Source organism: Cherax quadricarinatus, chromosome 26 (assembly GCF_038502225.1).
Source record: "Cherax quadricarinatus isolate ZL_2023a chromosome 26, ASM3850222v1, whole genome shotgun sequence".
In the NCBI taxonomy this organism is placed as follows: Eukaryota; Metazoa; Arthropoda; class Malacostraca; order Decapoda; family Parastacidae; genus Cherax; species Cherax quadricarinatus.
The window spans coordinates 18,901,240-18,914,595 of NC_091317.1; the positions used below are offsets into that span (position 1 = coordinate 18,901,240).

Below are 13,356 nucleotides of genomic sequence, written 5' to 3' on the forward strand. Positions count from 1 at the left end.
ACCTATCAAAGGTATGATGAAAGTATGTACAGTATTTATTAATGCTGTGTCCTTATGATGATTAAGACGAGGGGCAATCAGGAGCATATTTCATATGGTCTCAATATATCCTTAGTTTCTGTAGAAATCACACTCCTAAATCTTTCTTCTTTCAACACACCGGCCGTATCCCACCGAGGCGGGGTGGCCCAAAAGGAAAAACTAAAGTTTCTCCTTTTACATTTAGTAATATATACAGGAGAAGGGGTTACTAGCCCCTTGCTCCCGGCATTTTAGTTGCCTCTATTCCACTTCCCCATGGAGAAAAGAGGAAATAAACAAGAACAAAAACTAGAAAGAAAATAGAAGAAAACCCAGAGTGATGTGTATATATATGCTTGTACATGTATGTGTAGTGTGACCTAAGTTTAAGTAGAAGTAGCAAGACATACTTGAAATCTTGCATGTTTATGAGACAGACAAAAGACACCAGCAATCCTACCATCACGTAAAACAATTACAGGCTTTCGTTTTACACTCACTTGGCAGGAAGGTAGTACCTCCCTGGGCAGTTGCTGTCTACCAACCTACTACCTACAACACTCCTAAATATCACTAAAAAAAAAATCCTCTCAAATAAATGACAGAGTATGTGTTCTTAATGCAATACTGTGAATAATTTAAACTGTCTTATTTTAAAATAGCCTATCTCCTACCCAGTCTCAGTGAGAGCTTTGTCCATCTTCTCTGCATCCTCATTCGAGAGTGCCGCTAGAGCTTCCTGCACAGCTTTAGCATCTTTCTTGAAAGCTTTACCAATGGCTCCTTTGTCAGGTACAGCTATGAAAGACTCCACCATTTTGGGCTCCTTAAGAGGACGCTCTATACATAATTTTACACCTGTAAAATCATTAACGGTACATAAAATTGTCAAATAAAAAAAAATATTAACCCAAAAATTTATAGCAACAAAAAATGCCCCCACTAAACTTAACAAGATGGGAGAAGCAAAATAAGAAAAGATTATGAACAAAATGACAAATCCTGTGGCCAAGTGTCTTTAACCCTTAAATGGTCCAAACGTATATATACGTTTTTTTAACATCTGAAAGTATGTAAAAAAATGTAGATCTTCTTTTTTGTTTTACATTTGAAAACGTGTAAAAAAACCTTTTATCTACATTTTTTTTGTTACATTTGAAAATATGTTAAAAAAAGTAGATCTACTTTTGTAGCACTACGAATTTGAACGTCGATCTGTTTGGACCGTTTAAGGGTTAAATAAGTTTCACCTATACGCAAGCTACAGTTCTTTATAATGATATGAATACATTTTACACAGGTAACATTATTATTCCATTCACCAACAGGAATACATACTCATGAAACCAGTCACAAATTTATATATAACATACAAGCCTGAAAATGATATCTAAGCAAAAAATGGCAAAATGGGAGATGCAAAAATACTTCCCTTTAATCAAATATGATAAATACAACTTTTCCAACAGTAGACCAGCAAATTATACTCAGCAGATCAAAGATCAGGAGATAACTAGCACCAAGAGCTTGGTTGACACCACAAGTAATCTCAAGAGACAGAATTTATAAATAAATTTAATGACACTATAATAATTTCTACACTACTTGAAAAAACTGATCATTTCTTTTCCATACAGAAATTCACAAATTAAAATTTTTAAGGAATTTTCATAAGGATTATTTGTTGCTTTTCGTTATAATGCATAAAATTATTCATGAGCGGATAACCAAACAGGGAATCTAATCCCTCAGCATTCTTTTCATCCTCCATGTGCTACATGAAACATTCAGAAGGCCTAGATTTTGTATATTTTAGTTCTTTGTAATAAAAAATGAAAAAATATTTGCAATTAGAGAATAAATATGCTGTATTTTAGTGCCTACAAAATGACAATATACAGTACCTGAGCCTTTGGTATGTTGGCTGAGATCATAGGCACTTCTGTCAGCACATCCAACACATTCAATCCAGCCATATGAGGTAAGACATTCAGCATCCCAACAGTCGCATGCGTAATGAGCCATCTCGTTATTTAAATGCTGCCTGAATCTTAGCTTTTTTGGATTAATACCAATCTTCAGTAGATACTGCTGAATACGTGCCATGTAGTAACCTAATGTTTCATTAGCTACCAAACCCTAGAATGAAAGAAATTGAGAGACTAGTTTTCATTTTCTCCCAGTATGATAATGAACTTAATCCATTCTCAAATCATTTATTGTGCATGTGCAAAACAAATGGGAAAAATATTTTATTCTGATGGGATGGGCAGGCAGACTTTCAACACACAGGTAATACAGCATTACAGGGAACTATTGCCACTACTACACCATCAAAATATATTATATATACTGTGCATACTGATATATTTCACTCATTTCATACTTAAAAGATTATCTGTAATAATTACTTCATCTGACAAGTGTTTCCCATAAATGATGGGTCATATCCAAAACTAACTATGATTTCTGTTACAATAAAGTTAGATATTCAAATGCTGTACACTTAAACGTAAGCAATCTAACAAGTCTGCCTTACATATCTGATGTGGCTGACTAAAGGCAGTGCTAAAAACTGAACCCATTTTATGCTTTTTATTTAACCTGTGAACTAATATACTGTACTGTATTGTAAATTTCTTTACCAAAAACATGATTTGAAAAATATAATAAAACTAAATCTCGAAGAAAAACAGCTTTCTATTGAGGGGACCTTGGGAGTTCCACATAGGAATGTCAGACCTTTCCCTGCCTGTTATTGCTTCTTGGTAAATTATTTTGTTACTTTTAATGTTCCTAGACACAGATACTGAAAAAAATGCAGTGGAACCCAAAATATCGGCCGCCGTGCCTCGCAAATCAGCCGTATTATACGCTTCAGCCCGCCCCTTGCCAGGACACCACTGCGTAGGTGAGTCAGTCTCCCTGTCTCTCGGTGAATGAGCATACACTCCGTGCACTCATCCAAACATTTCCTTAAATCCATTGGTTTTTGTGCTTGTTTATTAAGTGCAACTGTGAAATAAGCCACCATGGGCCCAAAGAAAGTTCCAAGTAAGATTCCTTTGGTAAAGAAAGTGAGAAACACGATGGAATTTAAGAAAGAAGTTATTGGAAAATATGAGTGGTGTTTGAGTGCTAGAACGTGCCAGGATGTATGAGAAATCCAAATCAACAATCACTTCCATCCTGGCAAAGAAAGTAGAAATCAAGGAAGCTAATGTTGCTAAGGGGAGTTTAGCAGGGAGGCAGGGAGTGTAGCAGGGAGGCAGGGAGTGTAGCAGGGAGGCAGGGAGTGTAGCAGGGAGGCAGGGAGTGTAGCAGGGAGGCAGGGGGGTGTAGCAGGGAAACAAGGAGTGTGGAAGGGACGCAAGGAGTGTAGCATGGAGGGAGAGAGTGTAGCAGGGAACAGAGAGTATGGAAGGGAGGCAGGGAGTGTATTATTATAATAAAAAAGAAGCGCTAAATCACAAGGGCTATACAGTGCTGCAGGGCAGGAAAGGATGTGAGGGTATCGGGAAACAAGAGAGAGAGGGATGATTAGGAGGTTATGAAGTACAGCAAGGCAGTGGATAGTGCAGGGGTAGATGGTAGCAAGAGATTGAGATAGAAGGGGCTGAGGGGAGTGCTAAAGGTATCATCATCAGAGTTTGCAGAGTAAATCAGTTGCTGTCAAAAAGTCAATGAGGGTGTCCGGATTAAAGGAGGGTCCATCAGCAACAAGGGAAGGTAAAGAAAGAGCAGCAGAGCGGAGGCGACGTTGGAGGTAAATTCTACGTGCTCGTTGATAGAGTGCCAGTCCAACAGAATGTGGCTAACAGATACTGGAACCTAACAATTCTCAGAGAGGAACAGGGTACCTCTCCATGAGATACCTGTGAGTAAGACAAGTGTGGCTGATGCGAAGACGGGAGAGAGTAGTCTCCCAACCTCAACAGTGATGGCAAGAAGACAGCCAGTAACCTATACTCAGTTTAATAGAATGAAGTTTGTTATAAAGCAGATCAGACCAACATTGTTGCCAATGGGTGTAAAGGTGGGTAGCAATTACAGCAAAATAGTCCGTGAATGGAATACCTCTATATGAAACTGGGAGGTCATGTACTGCTGACCGCACAGCAGTGTCTGCCTGTTCATTGCCCTGCAAGTCAACATAACCAGGGACCCAACAAAAAACAATATCTTTGTGCTTGGCAGAGATACGGCATAACCAAAGTTGGATACTGAGAACTAGGGGGTGAGATGCATTAAATTTTCTGAAACAACCACAAATGGTGACACAGGCATAGATGCAATACGGATAAGTGCCGCAAGAATGGCATACAATTCAGCAGTAAAAATGCTAGCCGAGGATAGTAAATGCCCTCGCACAACACTGTCTGGAAACACTGCTGTGAATCCGACGCCGTCAGAAGACTTAGAACCATTCATCACAACCATCTATGTACACTGTGATGGCATGAGAAGGATTGCAGAGATCATGAGAGCGAGCATAATAGCGAAGGCAATGAGTATCACAGCGATCGGACAAGGATGGAATATATGCTACTGCATAGAGACACTCAACAAGTGAAGAGCAAAATGCACCAAGGCATAAACGTAATCCCTGGTGATGGATGGGATTAAGGCTAGAGAGAGTAGCAGGAGAGGCCGCCGAATAGATCTGGTCACCATAATAGAGTTTTGATAAAATTAGGGCTGAATGTAGGCGAAGCAGAGTTCTACGATCAGTTCCCCATGAAAGATGAGCGAGGGTTTTAACCCTTTCAGGGTTTCCAACATGCTAGTACATCTTACGCACCAGGGTTATTAACGTACTAGTACGCATAAATTCTAGCGCCTTCAAATCTAGCGAGAGAAAGCTAGTAGGCCTACATATGAAAGAAAGGGTCTATGTGGCAAGTGTGCACAGTATAAAAAAATCCTGCAACACACAGTGAGTAATGAGAAAAAAAAAACTTTGACCATGTTTTTGGTTTAAAACAGCGACTTTGCACTGTATTTTCGTATGGTATTTATGGTTGTATTCTAGTTTTCCTGGTCTCATTTCATAGAATGGAAGACATATTACAGAAATTGACAAGATCATTTTGAAATTGAGCTCAAAGTAGCAGAAATGTTCGATTTTTGCCAAAGTTCAAAAGTAAACAAATCATGCCATGTGTCCAATACACGTCAACTGGTGAGTCTAATATTCTTTCACAAGTAAGCTAATATTATTTATACCATTTCTACACTAATGCAGTAGTCTGCATAACAGTAAATCTTCTATTTTTGTGTGAGAATAAAAATTTGAAGTGGAAAGCAAAAGAAATGTAAGAGGGGCCTGGGGACATGACTAATGAACAGAGGAAATGTTATTTTAGTGCCAGGAATGTATGTCTTGTTTATTCTGGACCCTATTTGGAAATTGGCATCTTTTGAAATTTGTATGAAATTGACAAAATTGTCAATTTCTGACCATTTTATTGTATAGTTGAAATCGGTAAATGGGTGGTTTCTTGTACTCATTCGATGGAAAAAAAACTGAGTTCTCGCAAAATACAGTGGTCCCTCACTTTTCATAGTTCTCGGCAATCGTAAATTTCACCAATCATAGGGGTATTTTCGTATAAACATGGACTCGCTTTTCATAGGTTGACTCGCGAATAGTAGTTCGTCCAGGACGCGTACGCACGGTGTGAGCCGGGGCGGCCTCCCTACCCAGCCAGTCTGGCATTGTTTACCAGTGAGTGAAGGTCCCCTCAAGTGCTCCTACGAAATATTTCATAATATTCCACTCATTTTAGTGCTTGTAATTACTAAATAAGCTACCATGGCTCCAAAGAAAGCTCCTAGTGCCAAGCCTGTGGTAAAGAAGGTGAGAAATATGTACAGTGACAAAGTCTTGGGCCCTTTTCGGGAATGTCAGAGATGCCAGAAACAGAGCTCTCTCCACAGTTACTTTGCGAGACAGGACTAGAGTGACTCTCAAGGTGGTCCTAGTGGCATTAAGAAACAGAGAAGAGAAGCAACCCCAGAGAAGCAATTGGTACCTGAGGTGTTGCTGGAAGGGGATTCCCCTTCCAAACTGTAAACAATCCAATCTCTCTCCTCCTCCAGTCTCCCATACACTAAGAAGAATCTCCAATAAAGGTAAGTGTTATGCTGTTAATGTTTCATTCATCATTTCCCATTGTATTGTTTATGTACTATATGTATATTTCATGTAAAAAAATGTTTTGTTTTAATACTTCTGGGTGTCAGGAACGGATTAATTGTATTTACATTATTTCTTACGGGGAAAATTGATTCGCAAATCGTAAATTTCGTTTATAGTAACGGCTCCAGGAATGGATTAATTACGAAAAACGAGGGACCACTGTAGTTATGATTTTTGTCGATTAGTACACTGGAATTGGCCGAAAATAGGGCTCAAAGTGGGCGAAATCGCCAATGCGCAAACATCGTCGAGACCGCTAACTTTGCGAGAGCATAATTCCTTAAGTTTTCCATCAATTTCATACCTTTAGTGTCATTATGATTGGGAAAATTCTCTATCATTTCATAAGAAAACAATTTTTTTTTTCCTGAAAATTTTTTGACCCTGAGAACAAGTTTAGGAGAGGGCCTCTCGACCCTGAAAGGGTTAAGAAGGTTCAGCCGGCTGTGACAAGTTGCCTTCAGATAGGTAATGTGAGGTTTCCAGGATAACCTACAGTCAAACAGAAGGCCTAGAAACCTGATCGTATCACGTTCTGGGATATGTAAGCCATAGAAGTACAATGGATGATCAGAGATAACAGAACATCTAGTGAAAGTAATTTGACAAGTTTTAGTACTGGAAAATTTAAACCCATGCGTGGTGGCTCAATTGGAAATGAGGTTGACCGCATGCTGGAGAGAAACTGCAATGAGGTGACAGTCAGTGCCTGCACAAGCTATAGCGAGGTCATCAACACAGAGTGATGACCAAATATTGGATGGAAGAAGAAAGGCCAAATCATTTATAGCAAGGAGAAAAAGTGTTGTGCTCAGAACACATCCCTGGGGGACACCTTCAGTTTGGAAGTTCTTAAGGAAGGACAGTAGATTGCTTCGGATGCCTAAGAAGTGGGCTTGGGTCAAAATATTATACCTCCACGTTGTGTCATATGCCTTCTCAGGGTCAAAAAATATGGCAATAACTGAGTGGTTATTCGCAAAGGCATTACGAACATACGTATCCAAGCGTAGTAAGGGGTCAATGGTAGAACGGCCCTTACGAAAGCTATAATGACTAGTGGAGAGACTGCTGTGTGTCTAAATACCACATTAAATGTCAATTTACCAGACGTTCCATCATCTCGCAAACTGCACTGGTAAGAGTAATGGGACGATAGTAGGAGGCATCATGTCCCATAGCACCCGGTTTGCAGAAAGGGAGAGCAATGGCAGATTTCCACAGCTGTGGAAGAGCTCCTTGTTACCAAATAAGATTAAAGAGTCATAAGTGGACTGCAAGGGCTGACTGATGTAAATGTTGTAACATTCGAATATGAATGCCATCAGGCCCAGCTGCCGATGATCGGCAAGCTGAGAGTGTTGCCTCCAGTTCCAGAAGTGTAAAAGGCACATTATAAGATTTTTCTTTGAGAGAAGAAAAGTCTAAGGGCGCCAACTCTCTGGCAGACTTTGAGGAAAGAAACGAGGGGCATAGATGAAACCCCTGAGAAATACGGACCAGATGATTACCAGTTACAATGGCAACGTCAAGAAGGTTTGCTATATCAACACTGGCAACCCGCAGAACAGGAGCCGTGTCAGGGGAGTATTGAAGGGAGTGTAGCAGGCATGCCTGTAGCAGGCAGGGAAGGAAGTAACCCCCAGAGAGGGCTTTGATACCTGAAGTCCTTATGAAGGGAGGATTCCCATTCCAAACAATAATCAGTCCTCCCTCTGTCCTCCCTGTCTTCCATAAGCCAACAAGAGTTTTCAATAAAGGAACGAAATAGTGATTTATGTGTTCATTTATTTTATTTAGCTCTCATTGTCTTGTGTATGTAAAACTATAATTAATCTTTAAAAAACATATTTTTTGTTAATATTTTTGGGTGTCTGGAACGGATTAATTGTATTTACATTAATTCTTATGGGAAATATTGCTTCGAATTTAGGCTGACCTTCTGGAATGAATTATGGCCAATATTCAGGGTTCCACTGTATTACCATCCAAGCCGGATCAAAACATACTGCAGTCTTAATTTAATTCACCAGCCAAAGGTTTCCCATCCTCTGGGGAAACATTGAAGAGTCCCAACATGCAAAACTCATTAACTAGTGCAGTGTTAAATATTTAAATCCTTAAGAGAGAAGTTCCTTTATATAGTGCAATTTTCTGTAAATGTAACTAAAAAAAGTACATCCAAAACTGAATAACACTACCATATAATGGAGCAACTGCATCATGTATGGGGTAACTATGCCACTATCTAAATATGCCTATTATATGAGAAATTTATAAAAAATATTCTACTACCTGACTGGAAGATTCTAAATAGGGATGTTTTTATACGTACAGTAGATTACAGGTTAACATGCAATCTATTAACACTTTCGCAATAAAATGGTTACAAAACTTAGGAATACTGGTGAACATGCCATATTAATCAGTTGACACAGCAGATGACATGTAGAGGAAAATGTGACACACACCAAGTTCGTTCCCCTCCATCTTGCAGTAAGTCTACAGGTGAGTCTATTGTCTTATGAAGGAGGCCTGCAAAATGTACACAACCTCTTCTGTCTTAGTACTCTGTTCATATGCATCCAATCCCATATTCAGAAATAATCTTTTATTTTTTCATTATCCATTCTCATCTCTGGGAAGTACCCATGGCACCCAACAAGAACGTGAGTGCTCCTGGAAGTGCAAAGAAGCATATAACAATAAAGCACTGCCACCTGCTAGCAGAGATGTGGATGTGGGACCTTTGATTGATAGGTCATGCACCCTTACACCTATACCTTACCCATGTCCTCACCCACAATGCCCTTGGCACCCCACTCCCCCAAGAGCTCACCCATGCCCATGCTTACCCTTATTCACACCACCTGCCAGCACTGTGCATCCATTACCCACACCACTAGTGCCATACACCTACCCACACCTGCCTCTGTCAGTAGTATGTATACTGTGTGAGAATACATGTGTGTACACACTATACAAGTGTAACCACCACTGACACCTCTACCTTATTTCCTACCCACACCCCACCCTATCTTTGCCACACACCCAGCAACCTCCACACAAGCCACCCGACTATGTAACTCCCGTCTTCACCCACACCACTGTTGCACACCTACCCATGTCTTTACCCAACTCGCCTCCCTCATCTACCTGCACATATTCTGGAAACTATTTGTATAATGGGCACTTTTAGGTGATAAAATTACCCCAATTGCCTCATTGTATGTTGTTCAATTGTCAATGCATTTTTACAACAGCATTTATGAAAAATTGTATAGTATAAAGAGCTTTATAATAGCTGACTGTATTAATATATGGTATGTATTTATGTATATATGCAAGTTACTAAACACTGTAAAGAGTTTTTATGAGGAGAGTGAGCCTCTGAATAGAGTATGTAAGAGGGAGAGAGAGAGATTACTTTCCAGTAAAACTAGACCTTAGACAGGGATGCATTATGTCACCATGGTTGTTAAACATATTCATAAATGGGGGTTATAAAAGAAGTGAATGCTAAGGTGCTGGGAAGAGGGGTGGGATTAAAATGTGTGGAATTTGATACAAAATGGGAGTTGGCACAGTTACTTTTTGCTGATGACACTGCTTCTAAGAGATTCTTTAGAGAACTTGCAAAGGTTAGCAGACAAGTTTGGGAGGGTGTAAAAAGGAAGGAAGTTGATGATGAGGGTATCAACACTTGGGTAATGAAAAACTGGATATCAGATTGAAGGGAGGTAGTATGGAAGAAGTGAATGTGTTCAGATATTTAGGGGTGAACATGTCGGCAGATGGGTACATGAAAGACAACATAAACCACATAAGTGATGAAAGGAAAAAGGTGGGTGGTGCACTGAGGCATCTGTGGAGACAAAGATCGTTATCCATGGAGGCAAAGAGGGGAATGTATGAGTGTATAGTTGTACCAACACTCTTATATGGATGTGAAGCATGGGTTCTAAATGTTGCACCAAGGAGGAAGTTGGAGGCAGTGAAGATGTCGTGTCTGAGGCCAATGTGTGATGTAAATATTAATCAGAGAATTAGTTTAAAGATTAGGAGGAGGTGCAGAGTTACTAAAAGTATTATCCAGAGGACATGAGGGGATGCTGAAGTGGTTTGGTCATTTAGAAAGGATGGAGCAAAATATGACGACTTGGAGGGTATATAAATCCAGTGGAGGGAAGGCGAGAATGGGGTCATCCTAAGAAAGGATGGAGGGAAGGGGTAGAGGAGGTTTTGTGTGCAAGGGGTTTGGACATAAAGTAGGCATGTGTGACAGTGAGAGATGGGAGTGGAGACAAATGCTTTTTTGGGGCCTGACGAGCTGTTAGAGTGTGAGCAAGGTAATATTTTGTGAAGGAATTCATGGAAACCAGTTAGTGGGATTTGAGTCCTGGAGGTGGGAAGTACAGTGCCTGCATGCTAAAGGAAGAGTTTGGGATATTTGCTGTTTGAAGGGACATCTGAACTGTCATATCTGCATGCCTCTGCCAAGACAATGATAGTGTGAATGATGGTGAAAATGTGTCTTTTTCAGGTCACAATGCCTTGGTAGGAGACAGCCAATATGTTAAAAAAATATATACATACATACATACACTTTTCCTCATGCAACTTAGTTAATATCAATTAAAGAAAGGTAAAAATCAAATTTGAAAATGATTTACTAAACAAGTGTTACATAATGGTGCAAAATGCTGGGTCAGGTCACTTCCAGGATGGTGTTTTACACTCTCTAAAATATCAACTACCTTGCACCATCCATTCCTTCTGTTGTATTTTATATTTCATAGAATATTTAATTGATCATATACTATACATAATTGACAGGTAACCTAGTTCCAACAGCATCCTGGAATGTCCTTGCTATTTTCCTTCTGTTATTTACAAGCACTGATATATGAATGAAAATACACCTTTTGTCTCCCACCAGTTAGCTGCTCAATTGAACTTCTTTCTCCACGGAAATCCAGCCTTTCATTGTGTGTAAAACTGCCTAGATGATGGTACCAGCGTGATGCATGTACAAGGTGTTTGGGAGGGGGTTGCTCCAGAGCCTTGTAAACTGTCACATCAGCTTGGGATGGCTCATGGCCAAGAATATAACTGCGATCCCTTAAGAAGAAATCCAAAGCACCAACTTCCATTGGAGTCGAGAGGAGGCCCAATGAAGGTAGCCCCAACTACCGGCAGATGAAGGGTTGTAAATTCACAACCTAGCTTCTGTGCCACATAAATATTCTTCATATTGTATATTTCATCTATATACTGTAGATCAATTTTACAAATAAAACCTTATACTACCTGCAATTTATGTAATATTTTGTGATCCCAAATCAGTGCAACAGTTTCCACTTTCACATAAAAATATTGCTTCTTCTTCTTCAATAGACTAGCCGTATCCCACCGAGGCAGGGTGGCCCAAAAAAAGAAGAACTAAAGTTTCTCTCTTTAAATTTAGTATATATGCAGGAGAGGTACTAGCTATCATCACAATTAACAAAGATTTTCAGATTTAAATGAATTCATGATAACCAATGCCCAATAATACAAATGAAACAAAAAAAGAATAAAATTTGTGTATATTGTGGAGTTCGTGTTAGAAAATTGTTTAAGTATTAACAAAGCAACGAAAAAAAATACCATGTACTGTACTGTATTGTACTTGGTGATAAAGAATTACTAAAACCAAACATTATATGTTTTTTTTTTTAAATAAAAAGGGAGAGCTGATGAACTTTTAACGCTACTGGGTCCACCTCTTTAACTTTCGACTGAATGACATGAATTAGCTGTCACAGTACACTGTCTGCACTCTGAAGGATGATGGTGGAAAAGTTGCAGCTTGGAGAGTCATTTTGTCATTTGAATTATGATATCCCCACACTTCTGAAAAGACAGTTTTTTAATGAAAGGTGAAGAATTTGTTTCATTTTTCTGGGCCACCCTCTCTGCCTTGGTGAGAAATGGTCATTGTGGTAAAACAACATCAGCAGATGAACCCAAACATTAAGCTGGCTTTAACTGTATTGTTATCTAGCTCCTTCCAATTCTTTATTGCTCCATGTCAGAAATGCTAGCTAGCATGTGAAGGCTGAAATAGACACCTACTTCACTGAATGTTCAGATTCACTTCAAAACCTCAAATTTTAAGAAGGTAATGATCAATTCAGTACAGTATATAGAACTAAACTTGAATGGGAAAAGCCAGGATTTAAAAAAATATCTGATATTAAATTTGCTTCCAAATAAAATGGGAAAGTCATATAACCCTTTCAGGGTTGGCAGGCCCTCTCCTAAATTTGTTCTCAGGGTTGGAAATTTTTCAGAAAAAAAAAAAAAATCTTATGAAATGATAATCTTTTCCCAATCATAATGACACCAAAAGTATGAAAGTTGATGGAAAACTTACGGAATTATGCTCTCGCGAAGTTAGTGGTTCTGATGATGTTTACGCATTGGCGATTTCACCCACTTTGAGCCCTATTTTCAGCCAATTCCCATGTTCCAGTCAAAGAAATCATAACTATTTCGCTAGAACTCCATTTTTTCTATCGAATGAGTACAAGAAATCACCCATTTACCCATTTCAACTATCCAATAAAGTTGTCAGAAATTGGCAATTTTGCCAATTTCACACAAATTTCAAAAGATGCCAATTTCCAAATAGGGTCCAGAATAAACAAGATAGACATTCCTGGCACTAAAATAACATTTCCTCTGTTCATTAGTCACGTTTCCAGGCCTCTGTTACATTTCTTTTGCTTTCCACTTCGAATTTTTATTCTCACACAAAATAGAGATTTACTGTTATGCGGACTACTGCATTAGTGTAAAAATGGTATAAATAATATCAGTGCACTTGTGAAAGAATATTAGACTGACCAGTTGACATGTATTGGACGCATGGCATGATTTGTTTACTTTTGAACCTTGGCAAAAATCGAACATTTCTGCTAATTTCAGCTCAATTTCAAGATACTTTTCATTGTGAAATCAATCAAAATCATCTCAATTTCTGTAATGTATCTTCCATTCTATGAAATGAGACCAGGAAAACTAGAATACAACCATAAATATCATACAAAAATACATTGCAAACTTGCTGTTTTAAACCAAAAACACAG

At 39.0% G+C, this 13,356-nt stretch overlaps 1 protein-coding gene across 4 annotated transcripts in view; it reads right to left on the reverse strand.

Moving 5' to 3' along the window:
* Window positions 1-13,356, reverse strand: part of GlyRS (glycine--tRNA ligase) — a 121,882-nt gene that overhangs the window by 12,586 nt on the left and 95,940 nt on the right. For 3 of the 4 annotated variants that reach the window (XM_070088848.1, XM_070088847.1, XM_070088845.1), the window contains 3 exons: window positions 11,146-11,412; window positions 1,926-2,160; window positions 696-879 (listed from right to left, as the gene is read on the reverse strand). In XM_070088848.1, coding sequence (XP_069944949.1) covers window positions 696-879; window positions 1,926-2,160; window positions 11,146-11,412 — 686 coding nt within the window. The remainder of the gene's footprint in view (window positions 1-695; window positions 880-1,925; window positions 2,161-11,145; window positions 11,413-13,356) is intronic. The other variant, XM_070088849.1, reaches the window with a different exon arrangement.